The sequence below is a fragment of the Vipera ursinii genome, assembly GCF_947247035.1.
Source record: "Vipera ursinii genome assembly, chromosome: 2".
Lineage (NCBI taxonomy): Eukaryota > Metazoa > Chordata > Lepidosauria > Squamata > Viperidae > Vipera > Vipera ursinii.
The window spans coordinates 282,250,469-282,270,681 of NC_139513.1; the positions used below are offsets into that span (position 1 = coordinate 282,250,469).

At 41.7% G+C, this 20,213-nt stretch overlaps 1 protein-coding gene across 1 annotated transcript in view; it reads right to left on the bottom strand.

The window, feature by feature from the left end:
• DCC (DCC netrin 1 receptor) overlaps positions 1-20,213 on the bottom strand; it is a gene marked incomplete at its 5' end in the record, with an annotated part of 1,142,764 nt that overhangs the window by 289,141 nt on the left and 833,410 nt on the right. Inside the window, one exon of the mRNA XM_083355563.1 lies at positions 1,494-1,648. Within this exon, the coding sequence (XP_083211689.1) occupies positions 1,494-1,648 (155 nt within the window). The remainder of the gene's footprint in view (positions 1-1,493; positions 1,649-20,213) is intronic.

Genomic DNA, 20,213 nt, shown 5'->3' on the forward strand with positions numbered 1-20,213 from the left:
CTAATCTTTCAGGGGGAGGAGCAACAGTGTAAAAAATCAAAATGGACAACAGTACCAACCACAGATAAGAAGCGGGCAGGACTTCCATTGCACTGTTGTAGCTGCTGTCTTGACTTATTTTAACTATCCCTCTCTCCACTCCACAGAAACCCCTGAACCTCCCACTTTACCTATAGGATAGGATAGGATAGGATAGGATAGGATAGGATAGGATAGGATAGGATAGGATAGGATAGGATAGGATAGGATAGGATAGGATAGGATAGGATAGGATAGGATAAGATAGGATAGGACAGCACAGCACAGCACAACACAGCATGCCATACCATGCCATATCTATGGGGCTACTCTTGAAATGCATTTGGAAACTTCAACTGATACAAAACAGCACAAGCAGTCTTTGGGGCCCATAAAATGACCCATATTATACCACCACTTCATTAATTTGCTGGCTGCCGGTTTGCTTCTGGGTGCAGTTCAAGGAGTTTGTTAGAACCTTTAAAGCCCTCCATGTAGAGGTCCAGATTACTTGATGAACTGTCTTGTCCTGCTAACCTGTCCTACTCGTGCTGGCAGAGGAGGCTGTTGAAGATCTTGCCAGTCAAGGAACTCCGACTGACAGTATCCAGAAAAAAAACCCCCACCCCTCTGGAACATCCTGCCCCCTGGGCTGAGGTTTGCTCCTATCCTTCCACAAGGGCCTAAAAACCTGACTCTGCCTGTTGGCCTGAGGATCCATTAGAAGAGTACATCACTGGAGGTGGCTGCTGGATTAATTAGCTGACCTCACCTGCCCACCTCTGCTTCCTGCTCCCCCCGCCCATCTTTTTGATTTCACTTTATTGTACTTCCACTGTATATTATTTATTGTTTTATTTCTTTATTTCTTGTTATGCTTACATATATTTTTTTAATCATTTTTTTATGTTTTACCACTGTAAGCTGCCCAGAGTAGCCCCAGAGCAAGATGGGTGGCAAATAAATTTAATAAATAAATAAATACCACATCATATTGTATCATAACATACCGAACAGTACTTTACCATAAAGTACCATACCGTAACTTCTCTTTAGAAGGCCAGATCCTGAAGTTGAAACTCAAATACTTTGGCCACCTAATGAGAAGGAAGGACTCACTGGAGAAGAGCCTCATGCTGGGAAAGGCTGAGGGCAATAGAAGAAGGGGACGACAGAGAATGAGGTGGCTGGATGGAGTCACTGAAGCAGTAGGCGTGAGCTTAAAGGGACTCCAGAAGATGGTAGAGGACAGGAAGGCCTGGAGGAACGTTGTCCATGGGGTCGTGATGAGTTGGACATGACTTCGCAGCTAACAACAACAACCATACCATACCATGCCATACCATACCATACCATACCATACCATACCATACCATACCATACCATACCATACCATGCCACTTTACATACATAAGCACACTAAAAATGACTGCAGGAACATTAAAACCCAATTAGAACCCAATTAATGTACTTACACTCAGGTTGGGTTGCCACCTTGATGGGCTGTGAACTTTCTCCCGGTCCCCATTCATTGTATGCCACTACTCGGAAGGTATAGGTCTCTTCAGGTTTCAGATTCCCCACTGTAAGTTGCAACAACCCAGACTGGGAGGTATTCAATGCTCTCTCCCTAACCAAAAAAAAGAGAAATGCAAGAAACACAAATGTCAAGATGAAAAATTTCCAAACTAATGTTCTAGGAGGATTCATGTGATCATAAGAGAGAACAGATTGAGGAATGGCTGTGATGAACTGTCTAGACTAAACAATAGAAGGAGGGCTTCCTATTTTTTTATGATCATTATCCTTTTATACACCTCTTTTTATTAGGTTCTCAATTACAGTACTGTTAGGCATATGGTGTTAGCCTACAATGTTGGGTTGAAAATATATTAACCATAATGCTATGTCTTTAAGATGTTAATTGGCCAATGGGTGTGTAAGTGTTCTCATGGCCATAAGAGGAAGCTAGGAACGTAGCTTCTCTCTCTCTCTGAATTCACTGATCTCTACTGTTACTGTTTTTGCTCTGCTGTTGGTTTACTACTGTTGTAAACCTGAACTGTGTATTGACCTCTGGACCGGTAAGAAGACTTTGTTGCTTGGACTGTTGCTATTGTTTATGACCTGGACTGTTTATTTTTTGACTGTGCATTTTTGTTCTTACACCACCTCAAAAAGTAAAATACTTTTTACTCAGTGTATTTCTGTGTGTGACTTTTTACTACTCTCAGTACCATTCCTTGTCTGTGCAACTCTTTGTTAGCACAAGGAGACCTCTGCACAAATAAAATTCCTTAACACTGGTTATGGGCCCAGGCCTGTACTGAGAGTTAGTACACACAGTATTCCTAGCTGAGTTTGTGTTAGTTATTTTTGGTGTACGATGGCACAGGAACTGTTGTCAGGCATCTCCTGGATAACCCGGTTGGATGGGACAAACTATGTTTCCTGGTCCACGAAATGCTGCTTGCTTTTGCGCAAGGAAGGACTATGGACTGTTGTAAATAACCCACCAGATACTACTGCTTGGGATCCAGATGATGAAGAGGATGCAAAGAAGTTAGACAACTTTAAACGAAGCAACGAGAAAGCTCTTTGCATTATTGGACTAACACTGAATGACCAGCAGCTTGTCCATATTCGTGGTGAGGAGTCTGCTGCTAGGTGTTGGGATGTTTTGCGAAGGCTTTATGTTCGTGACAGTGTGGGTGCACATATACACCTTACACGTAAGCTGTTTAGGGCTCGTCTGCAGAAGAATGGAGATATGCTGACCCATTTAAATTACATGAAGGCAACTTTTCAAGAGCTTCATGAAAAGGAGCTGATTTTTTCAGAGTTGCATCAGGTCTACATCATTCTGTCATCTTTGGATGAGAGTTATGATGAGTATGTTTCTTCTTTGGAAGTCCTGACCAGAGAGGAACTGACATTGACTAACATTACTGGGAGACTGCTGGAAGAGTCCAGAAGGAGGCGTGACAGAGACCAGCTGAGAGAGACACAGCCACGAGAGGAGCAGCCATTCACCACTGCTTACAACGTCAAGAAATGTTATTCTTGTGGGGCTAGAGGGCATATAGCCAAATTCTGTAGAAAGGAAAGAAAACAGAATGTAAATAGCAGTGGGAAGGCTAAGAAGAGCATTGGTTTGGCTATTTCTGATGAATCAACATCCAGAAACAATGAATTGTGGGTTGTTGATAGTGGGGCTTCACAATGCATTACTAAAGTGAAGGATAGGTTTATTAATATGAAAAACAGCAACCAATATGTTTCACTAGCCAACGGTTGGAAGATGAAGGCCTCTGGTGAAGGTAATTCCTATTGTCCATGCATTGATGAACAGTTACCTATGTTATATATACCTAAACTAAGATTCAACCTGTTATCTGTAAGGGAATTGGTTAAGGTTGGGTTTGTGGTAACATTCAGAGGGGAGCAATGCACTATTGAGAGGAATGGAACCTGTGTAACTGCTAATTTGAAAGATGGTTTATTCTTTCTCACAAGTAACCAGGTTAGTACAGTTAAAGCTAACTCAATATGTGAGAACAAGAAGCCACATGATGAATGTATACATTTATTGCATAGGCGGTTAGGGCATGTAAACTTTAACTCACTACGTAAAACAGTTGAGTTAGTAGAGGGAATTAAACTGAAGCCATGTAGTAAGTATTTGAATTGCAATGCCTGTAATCAGGAAAAGAGTAAGGCAAGTCCGGCAAACAGGATAAACAGCTTCAAAACAACTGTTCCTTTGGAAGTTGTGTTTGCTGATTTAATTGGACCCATGAAGCCAAGTTTAGGAGGATCATGTTATATTTTAAGTATATTGGACCACTACTCTCGTTATGGTTTTTGTTATCTGCTTAAGTCAAAGGCAGACACTTTCCAACAATTTGCAAACTGGCTGAAGTTTGTGGAGAGAAAAACAAAGAGAAAGGTTCAGTGCATAATCACTGATAATGGTACTGAATTTACAAATAAGCGTTTTGTTGATGTGCTAGAATCAGCTGGCATTGAGCATAAACGTTCAGCCCCATATAGGCCTCAACATAATGCATTTGTTGAGAGACGTGGGCAAACGTTACAAGCCATGATGAGAACCATGTTAAGAGATTCTGGCTTAACAGATAGACTGTGGGGGGAGGCAGCAAAATGTGCAAACCATGTTCTGAATTTAGTTGTTAATACTTCTACTGGTAAAATACCATATACTATATGGCATGGTAGAAGACCAAACCTTGATTACCTGCACATGTTTGGCACCCCAGCTTGGGTCCACATTCCTGCACAACTCAGGAGTAAAGGCCAACATAGGGCTAGGCAATTATACTTCGTAGGTTATGAAGCTAACCATAGATCCTATCGTTTCTGGGAACGAGGCACAACTAATGTATATAATAGTGCGAGTGCAAAATTCCTTGAGCACGTTGGTTGGGATAGACTAGAGCAAGAAACTGTTAATACTGATCCTCTAGTGTTTGAGGACTCCTCTGATAACGTAACTAGCAATGATAATACATCTCCTGTAAAAGATGAAGAGGAGATAGGGGAGATAAAAGATGAATCAGAGTCAGAGGAAGGAAAGGAGTCAGAAATTCAAAGCCCTGTAATTCCTTGGCGTTCAACGCGCATTAGACATCCACCTGATCGCTATGAAGCTAGTATAGTATGTCAAGTTAGTGTAGAGCCATCTAACTATGATGAGATCAGGATGTATCCTGAAAAGGAACAGGCATCATGGAAAGCTGCAATGAACAGGGAGTTGAAGTCTTTGCGGGATCTTAAGGTTTATGTGAAAGCAAAACTGCCACCTGGTGAGCAAGCTATAGGTTGTAAATGGATATATAAGATAAAGAGGGGTGTAGATGGAACTATAACCCATAAGGCACGTTTGGTTGCACAAGGTTTTGCCCAAACTACTGAGGATTATGATGAAGTATTTGCACCCAGTCTAAGGTCAACTACTTTAAGAGCAGCTTTAGTATGGGCGGCTAAAAACCAATATATGATTAATCATGTAGATGTTGAAACTGCATATCTACATGCTCCATTGCAACATACTATTTATTTAAGAATACCACCAGGATTGACCAATGATAGAGACCATGATTGTTGGGAATTAAAGAAAAGCCTCTATGGATTGAAACAATCAGGCTATGAGTGGAACAAATGTATAGTTAATGAGTTAAGTGCATTAGGTTTTGTAGCCAGTAATGCTGATCCTTGTTTGTTTAGAAGAGAACACAACGGAGCATTATCTTTTCTTTTATTATTCACAGATGATATAGCAATAATAACAAAAACTGAGTTAGAAGCACAAACTATCATTTCAAGATTGGAAAATAAATTCACAATTAGAAATCTTGGGAAAATAAGCCACTATTTGGGGTTAGATATTGTGAAAACGAATAGGGGTTTTAAGATTTCGCAAGCCAGTAAAATATCTCAGTTATTAAAGAGATACAATATGGAAATGTGTAAACCAGCAAAAACTCCGATGGCTATGGATTTTAAGGACACTAATGTTGAGAGTCCTGTATTTGATAAGACTATGTACCAATCTTTGATAGGAAGTCTTATGTATCTGAGTAATTGGACTAGGCCTGATATTTCTTACTGTGTAAATCAATTAGCTAGGTACAACAATAATCCAACTGTTAGACACTGGCAATCAGCTAAACGAGTATTAAGGTATCTGAAACAGACTATTCACTACTCGTTATATTTAGAGCCAAATCGTGAGTTAATCCTTACAGCATATGCAGATGCGAGTTTTGCCTCTGATACAAACACTCGTAAATCTACCTCAGGGTTGGCTATAATGTTGGGTGATTCTTTGATTGGATGGAAATCTATTAGACAAAAACACATAAGCTTATCTACAATGGAGGCTGAATTTTCATGTCTATCAGTGTTATGTACAGAACTGCTAGTGTACAAACAATTATTGTTAGATATGGGTTTAGATGTAAATGATCCATTTATTGTGTATGAGGACAATCAAGCTGCAATAAAGATGGCTATTAATGCTGCAGTAAGAACAAGATCTAAACATACTGATCTTCGTTATTTAAATGTCAGACAATGTGTCAAAGATAAATTAATACAGCTAGAGTATTGCCCATCTGATGTAAATATTGCAGACCATTTTACGAAGGTACAAAGTGCTGTGAAACACAATGCTAATTGTGAAAGAATGTGCATAAGATTGTAAGAGTTATATATTATTCTACCCAAAGGGGAGAATGTTAGGCATATGGTGTTAGCCTACAATGTTGGGTTGAAAATATATTAACCATAATGCTATGTCTTTAAGATGTTAATTGGCCAATGGGTGTGTAAGTGTTCTCATGGCCATAAGAGGAAGCTAGGAACGTAGCTTCTCTCTCTCTCTGAATTCACTGATCTCTACTGTTACTGTTTTTGCTCTGCTGTTGGTTTACTACTGTTGTAAACCTGAACTGTGTATTGACCTCTGGACCGGTAAGAAGACTTTGTTGCTTGGACTGTTGCTATTGTTTATGACCTGGACTGTTTATTTTTTGACTGTGCATTTTTGTTCTTACACCACCTCAAAAAGTAAAATACTTTTTACTCAGTGTATTTCTGTGTGTGACTTTTTACTACTCTCAGTACCATTCCTTGTCTGTGCAACTCTTTGTTAGCACAAGGAGACCTCTGCACAAATAAAATTCCTTAACAAGTACCTACCAGCAAATCATCAATATCTTATCACATAACAGAAAAGCAAAATCTAAAGTGATAAAACAAAAATACTGACAAGCATAAACTTTAAAAAATGGATGTGAATAGGAGATTAAAGCACCAGCTAGTACTAAATTTTATTTTAGAACCACTGCAGTGGAAAATAAAACAAAACAATGAGCATCTTCAATAGTTACAGAAAGAAAAATCCTCTCCCCTCCACTCCTACATGACATCTGTCCAAATTTACTACTTATGACATAGCACTTATGGTATTCATTGTAACTGCTTGTCGCAGTTAATTGGTACAAATATTATGCATTATTCAGAAATATATTGTTAAAAATGTCAATCAGCCCAACTTTATAATATGGTAACAATAAACAATTGTTTATTTTATTTATTTATTTATTTTTATTTTTATTCCATTTATATCCCGCCCTTCTCCAAAGACTCAGGGCGGCTTACAAGCTTAGCAGTAGCCTTCATTCTATGTATATGCCTGCTTATTAGGGATTTTGCCCCCCCCCAAGTGGCATTATTACAAAGTCAGCTTATTGCCCCCAACAATCTGGGTCCTCATTTTACCTACCTCGGAAGGATGGAAGTCTGAGTCAACTTTGAGCCTGGTGGGATGCGAACCTGCACTAATTGCAGGCAGCTGGTGTTACTTAAGGAGGCATTAGCCCACTGCTCTACCAAGGCTCATAAACAATAAACATCTAACAAATTTTAACTTGGTGGAAATGTCTCCATGAAAGAAATTTTATGCCTTGAGCTGTGCTGAGCACTAACAAGGCAAGTCCATGCAGGAGGAGGCTAGAATACCACAGCCAGATTTGTATGGAAGGTTATATTAGACCAGGGGTGTCAAACTGCCAGCCCGCAGGCCGGATGCATCACGCCAAAACCACGCCCACCCCATTGCCAGCAATGGGAAAAAAAGTCACGATACATTGCGACACGTCATGTGATGTTGCACGTTTGACACCCGTGTATTAGACTCTTGCTGCAAAGTCCATCCAAAGGGACTGGAGAAATAAGCAGGGGAAATAAAAAACGTGGATAGTAAAGTTGAAGCTTATTAGTAAAGAGAAAAAAAAAATAAACACAACACTTAACAAACTGAAATTATTTCTCAAACAATATTCATTCATAAGCAGCTCTGGTTAGAACAAATGAATCATCTGTTTAGGAACTGTGTGAAGTTGCACCAAATTTGTGAAGCTGTAAGAGGTTCATCTATCCATCCTCAAACTTATCCCAGGTCGATGATTTAGAACAGTGATGGGCGAACCTTTTAGAGACCGAGTGCCCAAGCTGCAACCCCAAACCCACTTATGTATCGTCAGGTGCCGGGTGGGCGTGGCCCACTGGGTGGGCGTGGCCCCTTGGGTGGGCATGGGTGTGGTGGTAAAAGCATGGGAGTAAAAATTTCAATCAATTCCAACTTTGCAAGATCTTTTTTTCCCTGCGAGAAGTTGAAATTGATTGATCGATTGAACCCCCCCCTTTTTTTGCACACAGCAGTGGAGGCCTAAAATGAAAAGGTTTTATAAAACCCAGCTGAAGACCTAGGACTGGGGCAATGGTGCACATGCCCACAGAGAGGGTTCTGCGTGCCACCTCTGGCACGCGTGCCATAGATTCGCCACCACGGATTTAGAATTTAAGAGCAGGCTGGACAAACCATACAGATGATATGTGTCAATCACCAGAAGAGGAGGTAGAAAAGCAAAATGAGACCTAAGACTCTGAAGGATTAGGACCTAGCACCCAAGGTGAAGAACTATCATATCTCACTGCTTCTAGCTCTGCACTTGCTCCAGATTTGACCTCAGTATAGGATCTCAGTGCAAAGTCAGGTCTTTGTGGAAGGATAGGAGCAAACCTCAGCCTGGGGGGCAGGATGTTCCAGAGGGGTGGGGTTTCTTTTTCTGGATACTGTCAGTCGGAGTTCCTTGACTGGCAGGATCTTCAACAGCCTCCTCTGCCAGCACGAGTAGGACAGGTTAGCAGGACAAGACAGTTCATCAAGTAATCTGGACCTCTACATGGAGGGCTTTAAAGGTCCTAACAAACTCCTTGAACTGCACCCAGAAGCAAACTGGCAGCCAGTAAAGCTAATGAAGCGGTGGTATAATATGGGTCATTTTATGGGCCCCAAATGCATTTCAGTCACATTTTGTGAGATTAGTGGCTATAGACTAATATAAAGGATGGATCTTGATTGTCCAAGAAAACCCTGCAACTGGTAAAGGAGAGGGAACAATGAAGCATCAGGTTACACGGAATGTTACTTGGGGACTTCCAAAGAAATTAGTTCTTGTGGCCACAGCTAAGCTGTGCAAAAATCCAAGCTGGGAATATTCAATTGCACCTGAAATTAGAACAAGAAAAAATGGATGGAAACTCATCATTTTTTGAGGCCACCATTGTCCAGATGGCCGGGAGTGAATCCCTCCTCTTGAGATGTGGTCCTCGGGTTCAGTTGGGCTTGTTGCTCACATACCTGGCGCCCAGCTGTGTGGCAACAGCCCTGCCTGAGCTGCTCGACACCCTCTCAGGGTTGGCGGTGGAGTTCCCCAGGCTTATAGTCCTGGGTGACTTCAACCTGCCATCACTGGGGGGGTCGTCGGAGTTAGCTCGGGAGTTCATGGCTTCCATGACAGCCATGGGCCTGACCCAGGTTATTGAGGGCCCTACTCACGAGGGGGATCATACTCTCGACCTGGTGTTCCTGTCTGGACAGTGGTTGGATGATCTGGGGGGGGTTCTCCGTCCATCACCCCTCTGTCATGGTCAGATCATTACCTCCTGAGGCTGGTTTTCCATCATGCCATCCCCCGCCGCTGGGCGGCGGAACCGACCAGGTGGTTCCGCCCCAGGCGCCTAATGGACCCGGACCGGTTCCAGAGGGCGCTTGGGCTGATACCTATCACCCTTACCCACAGCCCAGTCGAGGCTCTGGTGGAGGCCTGGGAAACGGCTGCCACCAGGGCACTCGACTGTGTTGTACCCATGCGACCTCTGACTCGGCGCAGATCCCGTTGGGCTCCATGGTTCTCGGTGGAGCTCCGGGAGATGAAGCGTCGGAGACGAGGTCTAGAGAGCGGTTGGAGGTCCAGCCGATCCGAATCCGACCGATTGCAGTTAAGAACCTTTATAAGGTCTTATCTTGCGGCGATAAGGACGGCGAAGTCTAACTACTTTGCCGCCCTTGTCGCGTCTGCAGATAATCGCCCGGCCGCCCTGTTTAGGGTGACTCGCTCCCTCCTTAACCAGGAGGTGAGGGAGGATCCCTTGCAGGGACGAGCCGAGGAGTTTAGTCATCATCTGACGGACAAAATCGCTCGGATCCGGACCGGCTTGGACTCTGACTGGGCAGAGTCTGATGTGGAGGAATCAGGCGGTCTTGAGCATGTTATCTGGACTGAGTTCGACCCTGTTTCCCCTGATGATGTGGACAGGATCATGGGGAGACTGAGCTCCACCACCTGTTTGTTGGATCCGTGCCCCTCCTGGCTAGCTTATGCGGCTCGGGAGGGAACACGAGGCTGGTTCCATGCAGTAATAACTGCTTCTTTGAAGGAGGGTGTCTTCCCTGCCGCCTTGAAGGAGGCGGTGGTGAGACCCCTCCTCAAGAAGCCTGCTTTGGACCCGGCTGTTTTAAACAACTATCGTCCAGTCTCCAACCTTCGCTTTCTGGCGAAGGTTGTTGAGAGTGTGGTGGCGCATCAGCTCCCTCTGTTCCTGGAGGAAACTGATTATCTGGACCCGTACCAATCGGGCTTCAGGTCCGGACACAGCACGGAGACGGCATTGGTCGCGCTGGTGAATGATCTCTGGAGGGCTAGGGACAGGGGTTGCTCCTCTGTCCTGGTCCTATTAGATCTCTCAGCGGCTTTCGATACCATCGACCATGGTATCCTGCTGCGGCGTCTCAGGGGGTTGGGAGTGGGAGGCACCGTGCTACGGTGGTTCTCCTCCTACCTCCAGGGCCGCTCGCAGTCGGTGTTGACAGGAGGGCAGAGATCCGCCCCGAGGTCTCTCATTTGTGGAGTCCCTCAGGGGTCGGTTCTCTCGCCTCTCCTGTTCAACATCTATATGAAGCCGCTGGGCGAGATCATTCGTGGTTTTGGGGTGGGGTATCACCAGTACGCTGATGATACCCAACTTTTTCTTTCCACCCCGAACCAACCCAGTGATGCCCTCTCCGTGATGTCCCGGTGCCTGGAGGCGGTTCAGGTCTGGATGGGGAGAAACAGGCTTCGTCTCAATCCCGCCAAGACTGAGTGGCTGTGCATATCGGCGTCTCGGGTTAACCAAGTTATTCCACCTCTAATGATGGGGGGTGAGGTGTTACCCCCCGTTGATAGGGCTCGCAACTTGGGCGTCCTCCTGGATTCACGGCTCAATTTTGAAGATCACATAGGAGCCGTGACCAGGGGGGTTTTGCACAGGTTCGCCTGGTGCGCCAGTTGCGTCCCTATCTGGACCGAGACGCCCTACGCACAGTCACTCATGCGCTTGTGACCTCCCGTTTGGACTACTGTAACGCTCTCTACATGGGGCTGCCCTTGAAGACCACTCGGAGGCTTCAACTGGTGCAGAATGCGGCTGCGCGAGTTGCAATGGGGGTTTCCCGATACTCCCATGTAACACCTCTACTCCGCGAGCTGCATTGGCTTCCGGTTGCCCTCCGGGTGAAATTCAAGGTGCTGGTTATTACCTATAAAGCCCTACATGGCCTGGGTCCGGGTTATTTGAGGGAACACCTGCTGCCGGCATCAAACGCCCTTCGCCCAGTGCGCTCCCACAGGGAGGGTCTGCTCAGAGATTGCCGGCGGGTGACACCCAGGGATAGGGCCTTCTCAGTGGGAGCGCCTGCCCTCTGGAACCAGCTGCCGGTGGAGCTGAGAACTGCCCCCGACCTCCGATCATTCCGCCGGGGCCTGAAGACCTGGCTCTTTGAGCTCTCGGGCCCAGGCTGAGGAGAAATTTTTTAATTGGGGTTTTAATTGTGTACAGGGTTAATTTAATATTTTTAAATATGGTTTTAACTTTTGTATGTTGGATTTTTTAATTCCCTGTAAACCGCCCTGAGTCCTCAGGGAAAGGGCGGTATACAAATGCAACTAAATAAATAAATAAATAAATCAAGGAAAGAACCAATCTAGAAATAAGGAGAAATTTTCTGATAGAACAATTAATCAAAAGTTGTGGATGGTCCATCACTGTAGGTTTTTAAGAAGAGATTGGACAACTATTTGTTTGAAATGGTATTAGGTCTCTTGAGCAAGAGGTTCGACTAGAACACCTTCCAATTTTGTTATTCTGTTATTTAAAAAAGCAGCTGGATATTGCACCAATGTGTGGCAGCCAAACTCTATTTCCATCCTTTAACTCTGCATTGTAATCATTATATCAGTACCAATCAATAACTCAGCTGATCTCAAACTATTATTATATAATGCCTCTGCTAATTTTAACCATGGACAATTATTGGCTCTTTGAGAAAATTTTGCAAGCTATGAGAACAACCTGTAGCCCTCATGAAAATATGGGTTAATTAAGCCCTCAGATTAATTTCAAAATCTGTCTCCAGGAAATCGGTTCAGGCCATTTAGCATAGTTACTTGTCTATTTTCTTGTCCATGATATAAAGACATTTTTTTCTCCCTTTCCTAGTTTCCCTTAAAAAAATCTTTGAAGTTCCTATTTTGCAAATAGCAAAATTTTCCATTTGGAAAATTAAGACAATGAGAAAGGATTAAAAACACCATGGATGCCCCTTCCTTGGATAATGTTAGTTTGATTTTTTTTTAAATAAAGTAAAAATTGGCATTCGGAGATATTTAATATTCATTTAATATTTCATTACATTTGACCTTGTAGGAGATGACCAGACAGTGCCCGAGAAAGGGATCAAGTGGGTCATCAGTCTCAAGTCCCTTTGCATCCACAAGAGATCTAAATCCAGCCCACCTTGAATTCTGTTGAGTCTTATCTACTGTCAACTTGCTTTGACTGTTAGTAGTTCAGATTCTTGTAGAGAGCCCAAGCTTACAATAAATCTTTATATCCTTTTGAATTCCCTAGACTTCCTGATTTTCTCACACTTGACAGATATTATTTCATTGTACTAAAGTACTTTAAGTGAGTCTCTATTTTGTCAGATTATAGTGTTTATTTTTTTAACAACTTGTTTTGTTTATTTTATAAAACAAACAAACAAGTTAATTTCATATTGTATGGAATCCTTGTTATGCCATAAATCACCAATTAATGGCCTCAAACTAACTAATCTATTAGGTGGAAATTCGAAATGATAGCATTTTTATTTCTTCATTCCTGACTTCAATATTTATTTCACAGCCATTCTTTAGGCTATTGTGATATAAACAAAATTAAATAAGAAATGAAGCATGACAAAAAATAAATATTTCAAATTTGCCCAAAGAAATACTGAGTAATGGGTTAAATGCTCAAACAATCACAGATTATTAAATATGTGTCTGGATGAGAATTTTTCAAAGCAAACATAGATACAAACACAGTTTTCAGCAGTAATTCTGTCCATAATTCTTTTGGTGTGTTCTATTTTCATTGACATCAAGATCTGAAACAAATGCAGAGGACCCAGCTTAATCCATTCCCCACTCCACCCCCAAAGTTAAGTCATGCTTTGCTTCATTCTCATTACTCTCATCTTGTGTGCGTCCTAGAAATATAGAGTTTTTCTACAAGAACTGCAAAATAAAATGGTTCAGCCATAAAAAATGTTGATAACTGAGTCACAGGAAGGCAGGTTAACAATGCTTAACTCCGAATGCCAATTGCAGCATCTGATCCCATTTGACTACAGCTACAGTCTTTCATATTTATTCACCGAAGATGTTCGCTTGCAGTTAATGTTGTGCAAACCAAGTGAATGTTTTATGCTACTCACTCCCATTTGTTTCACTCACATAGCAGCACAGGGTTTGTTCTGAATTTTAGACAAGGATGGAATAGATAGGATTATGAAGCCAAGGCTTTATGTTTATCTTTATTAAAAGCTTCTCTGCAGTTTCTTCTGGTGTTTGAAAAATATCCAAGGTTTGATTTTTATCCAATTTCTTTTTCTTGACCTATCACATTTCAACATCAATATGCGTGGGTGAGTATGTAGACGTGTGTATAATTCTCATGAAAAATGAACAAGGTTTTTCAAGTGAGCACACTATTTTTGCTAGCAGATTTTAGTAAAGTTACTTTGGTGTACAGAGTTCCCAAAATCCTACATTTAGGTGATTTTTGTGGTTGTTTAAAGTTGTGAATTTGATTGCAAATATTGAGAACAATAGTTTGGATGACATAAAGCAGGAAAAGACAGCATGAAGGTCCATTGAAGAAGTTTCTTGGATGAGAAGTGAAATGTCTTTAAGGAAAAAAAAAAGTCCAGTTGAAAAAGCAACTTTGGAAGAACCATGACCTGGATGACTGAGAATCTTCATAGACATGAAGGTCCACAGCTGTTGAGGTCCTCCAAAGTTGGCAACAGTTGGTAATTTTTAATGCAAGTGAAATGTTAATGCAACTGAAACAGCACTCTGGAACTCCCTATGAAGCTATTTGCTTCAACCAGCATTGTGCACCATATTGAACCATTTTGCAAATGAAGGGAGGCTCAGCCAAACTCAATATATACATGGTTGTACATTGGCAATAAAGGTTCATTCATTCAGAAGTGTAAGTAACTTCTGAATTTTGTAAATGGTGGTCCAATGTAACAAATGGACATAAAATGCATTTCTTAGTGTCAGCTGTCCCGTCTTTTTTTTACTGACCTCTGTTAGAAGCCTATGAAACATTCATTGGCTTTGTACTGATCTAGTCTCTGAAAAACCATTAGTTTATCTTCTAATTTTGGTTCGTAACTAGTTAGTTAGCATTACCCCGACCCACATGTATCTGTTTTCAAGAGGAAAGTCTGCCAGTTTAAGAGCTGTTGACCCACAGCATTTCTCTTATGATGAATGAAAGCAAATATATATGTCCCGGGATAATGTTGCAGGATCCAATTTGGGTAGTCTTCCAAGCTTTTGGATTTGTGTTGGAACCCATCCTGAGAGAACTTCTCTCTCACCAGATTGTGATCTCTTCACTGGCCTTCCCTTAACTCTATGATGAGCACCACTACTATACCTGAGCTAAACCCAAATTCCTTCAAACATGGGGAATGCTGCTGTCAGAAATAGCCTTAAGGTTCTCCTGGAAAGCATGAACCTATAAGCAATAGAGTAACTTGGCCTCTCTCTCTCTGTGTGTGTGTGTGTGTGTGTGTGTCAGAGAGAGAGAGAGAGAGAGAGAGAGAGAGAGAGAGAGAGAGAGAGAGAGAGAGAGAGAGAGAGAGAGAGAGAGAGAGAGAGAGAGAGAGAGAGAGAGAGAGAGCAGTGTTCCAATATCTCAGGGGCTGCCACAAAGAGGAGGGACTCAAGCTATTCTCCAAAGCGCCTGAAAGCAGGACAAGAAGCAACGGATGGAAACTAGTCAAGGAGAGAAGCAACCTAGAACTAAGGAGAATCTTCCTGACAGTTAGAATAATTAACCAGTGGAACAACCTGCCTCCAGAAGGTGTGAATGCTCCAACACTGGAAGTTTTTAAGAAGAGACTGGAGAGCCATTTGTCCAAAATGGTATAGGGTTTCCTGCCTGAGCAGGCGGTTGGAGTAGATGACCTCCAAGGTCCCTTCCAACTTTCATTATTATTATTATTATTATTATTATTATTATTATTATTATTATTATTATTATTATTATTATTATTATTATTGACAGATAGACATAGACAGATAGACAGACAGACAGACAGATAGGAAGAATGGGGCAGGGAAGGCAAGAAAGACTGAAACAGGCATGTTATTTTTATTTTTATTTTATTTTAATCCCATTTATATCCCGCCCTTCTCCGAAGACTCAGGGCGGCTTACAATTTAAAGCACAAATCAATGTGCTTAGCAATAGCCTTCATTCTATGTATATGCCTGCTTATTATTGTTAGATGTAGTTAGCTGTCTGGTGGTCACTTGTGGGATCAGGGATCTTGTGGAAGGTTTTTCATGAGGTTGATATTCTCCTAAACCAAAACTAGAAAATGTTGTTTGCTGAAGAAGGTACTAGTCTTTAGCAGTTAGACAAGAAATAGCCACAGAAGCACAGTTGTAGTGAATCTACTGGAGACCTGTGGGTCATTGCCATCATATTTTCTTGTAACATAACATCATAATATTTTCTTCTTTTTTTCTGATGGGAACCTTTGTTTTCCTGCCAGATCTCCTTAATCTGGCTTCCCCTGCCTTGGCAGAGCTACTCCCATGTCCTGTATAAATGGTAAGTGTCCCATCCTGGAACCCAAGGAAGGAGCCAGAGAAAGAAGGAGATGATGGAAACTAGTCAAGGAGAGAAGCAACCTAGAACTAAGGAGAAACTTCCTGACAGTTAGAACAATTAACCAGTGGAACAACCTGCCTCCAGAAGCGGTGAATGCTCCAACAATGGAAGTTTTTAAGAAGAGACTGGCCAGCCATTTGCCTGAAATGGTATAAGGTTTCCTGCCTGAGCAGGGGGTTGGACTAGATGACCTCCAAGGTCCCTTCCAACTACTACTTCTTCTTCTTCTTCTTCTTCTTCTTCTTCTTCTTCTTCTTCTTCTTCTTCTTCTTCTTCTTCTTCTTCTTCTTCTTCTTATTATTATTATTATTATTATTATTATTATTATTAATAATAATAATAATAATAATAATTTTATGTTGATGATTGGTATTTTTTACTTCTTCTTTTACTGTTATTTAGCCAATCTATAAGTCATATTTTTTTGTTCATGTCCTATCTGATAAATGCTTATTTTTATCACAGGTTTTGGCTGCTTGCGTCCTATTACTGTATTTTAGTTCTTACCTGCACTTTATGGATGATTCATCTCAAATGACATCAACCATTTCAAGACTTCACCTATGACTATTTGGAAACGGGTGATTTTGCCTCTGTATATGGCAAATTATACAATTTTTAAGGTCATAACCTTATTAAAGAAAGTATAAAATTCAGGTTGTCAACTGAGTGGGGCTTCTTTCTTCTTATCTAGGGATACTGACTGAAGCAGTTATCTCAAAGTGAATTCTCTGTATGTTTTCTGTGTTTGATTAAGAGGGGAATATAAGTAATATTCTGTAAAGAGTGAAATAGTTTATCAGTATACTGTTAATCAAGGTGATTAGTGCTGAATTGAAAACAAAAGGATGGAACATAATCAATCAACAATTCAATACATCTATTTTTATGTCCATTATTGGGTATAATAATAGCAACATTCTCTTCTACAGGTGTGGCCAGAGATCACATCTTATGGGAGGTTAATAGGAAAAAAAGTGCTTATATTAACTTCCTTTACCTTAAGGAGACAAATCTCAGTGCCTTTATATCTAAATGAAGATATTCATAGTATACCTTTCTTCATCAAGGTCAATTAAACTACCTTGCAATGGCCTTATGAGCAAATATCTGGAGAGTAAGCATATTGATTACCCTGAATTAATTTGATTTGAAGGATATTAAATTTAAATTAAATTAAATGTGAATCATTTGTCCTGATCATAGCTTTATGATTGTCCTCTCCCAACCAGTTTTCAAAGTGTGGTCCCAGTATTTAATGGTTAGCTGAAGTCACTATCCCAGACATGTCAAACACAAGGCTTGGGGGCCAGATCTGGCCCGCGAAGTGGTTTCATGTGGCCCGCGAAGCCATCCTGGAAACAGTGAGGGAACGACCCCACTGCCTTGGCCCTGGCCCAGAGACCCTCCTTCTGCCAGAAACCCTCAGATCTGTCCCACTCCTGCCCAGGTCCCCATAGGCATCCTTGATGCGAATGATGTGGAGCTGGCCACGCCCACCCAGTAGGACATACCCACTCTAGCCACGCCCACCCAGTAGGCCACACCCACCCAGGCCATACCCACCCGGCCCCCTGAGGGCAACCGCAATGCTGATGCGGCCCTCAATGAAATTGAGTTTGACACCCCTGCACTATCCTGAAAAAAACTTAATGCAGACTTGAAAAATGCAGATAGCATAACTATAGTCACATGCATTTTTTTTCTTTGTCATCCTGCATTCCTCACTATCTGTGACTCATGACTTGGGGGGGGAAAAGATGACCCATTGGATACTGTATAAGAGCCGTGGTGGTGCAGTGGTTGGAATTCAGTATTGCAGGCTAATTCTGCTGACTGCCAGCAGTTCGATTCTTACCGGCTTAAGGTCGACTCAGCTTTCCATCCTTCCAAGGTTGCTAAAATGAAGACTCAGTTTGTTGGGGTCAATATGCTGACTCTGTAAACTGTTTAGAGAGGGCTGTAAAACACTATGAAGTGGTATATAAGTCTAAATGCTATTGCTATTGTAAGTCTTCAATGAAGTATATAAGAGCCAGTTTGGTGTAGTGGTGAAGGTGCTGGCCTAGAAATCAATCATCAGGAGACTGTGAAATCTAGTCCCACCTTTGGCATGAAAACTGAGTGAGTGATTTTGGGCCAGTTACTGTCTCTCAGTCCAACTCACCTCACAGGGTTGTTGTAGGGAAAATAGGAGGAAGAAGGAATTTGTTGCCTTCAATTATTTATAAAAAATAACAAAGGCAGGATATGAATTAAAAAATGAGCAGATCTGCACAGTGGTTCCTCAGTCAACCTGCAACAGTGAATCACCTTTTGGGGCTTTGGGATTTTCAAAAATTCAGAGGATTAAACAAAAACGCAAAATACTTCATAATGCTAATAAAATATAGTAATAATGAAAGATTATTTTAAAATGTATTGGCAGCGAGGACGTGCTGAGAAGTCATGGAGAAAATGAGACAATTGCTAAGTAAATGAAACATAGCTTCTAACAATGATTCAAAAAGATGGAACTCTCCGGTGGCAGTTTGTAGAAGAAAGGTAGAACAACATTGGTAAATTTATCAGAGTGATAAAATGTAATTGCACCATTTTTGCACATTTAGTAGGTAGCTGACAACTGCTGCTATAATCTATTAAATATCTAATTAGTTGCTTCAAGGTAAAAGAATCTTGGAAGCAGTAACAGAAAAATGGGCTCACGTTTGGCATTATTTCTCTTTCCTACTTCCTCAAGCTACTTTTTACAAATGAATTTAAAAGCTATTAGAATCATTTGGCCTCTTCAGTCCCTTATAGCCTAGAGATAAAATGTGGTATACAAATAAAATCTGATATATACATAGCTGCCAGGCCCAAAGCTGATTTCTTTAATTTTTTGATACCCATAGACACAATCTTGCCAGACCGAGGTCTCTACTATCTTCATCTACAATAAATCTCTCGTTTACAGCCCTGTAATCCCTTAATTTGGGGTACAGTCGGGGCAACTGGATGGAGCTGAGCATTTACTGGTCAGATGCCCTTCCTGATGCCTACACAGAGTTCACAGCAGATATTTTTTCTTTGTGCCTAGGAGAGAAACATCTGCTGCTACCTAAGATTGAGCATCTTCACCACTAGGCCATCATGCCGCTCATATCTGCATCCACAATATACTATTATGGAGAAGCTGTCTTCACCCTCTTTCTCACGCATATAATATCTAAACTGAGTTGCCTCTTACTCCTCTGAAATGAATCCCCTACCTCCTGGGAATCCACATCCTTACTGTATTCCATCACAATAATTCAACATATTAGGTGAAGAGATTATTTTTACATCTCTCTTCTTAGATTGGGGAAATGAGCCACTAAATAAAGTATTCTAGGCTTATTCTAGATTATCTTATTTTTTAAAACCAACAAACGTGTTTTGTAAAAGTTTCCAAGAATGCACTTGTTCTATATTTATTTATTTATTTATTTATTTTATTTTAATTCCATTTATATCCCGCCCTTCTCCGAAGACTCAGGGCGGCTTACAAGCTTAGCAGTATTTAATTTGATATTGGAATTGTTGGCCTATCCTATTAGGCAATCAAAAGACAGGCATAAAAGCAACTGGAGTAGAACCCCCTGTTACTATAATTTGATAATAGATTGTATTTTACTAACAATTATGAATGCTCTATCCTTCTTTCCTGGCATTTTCCCCATAAGTGCAGGTTCCACTTTTTTTTTTTTGATTGATTGAGAATTAATCTATTGATTGCCACAGAAGTTAACCAACTGGCCTGTTGTCCGAGCCTGACGTTGTGGGCTAAGAGAGACTGTCCCAAAGTCACCCAGCCAGCTTCCATGCATAAGAACTCACGGACTCCTGATTTCTAGCCTGCTATCTTAACTACTCAGCCAGAGGTCACCAACTTTGTCTGAGGAAAAGGGAGGGGAAGCATTTTACATGTGTGCATCTGTGTGAACAGGGCCACGCGCACGGACGTGCCACAAACAGGGCGGGGCTAGTGCCTGTGTGATACTCACTAGCCCTGCCCCATTCTT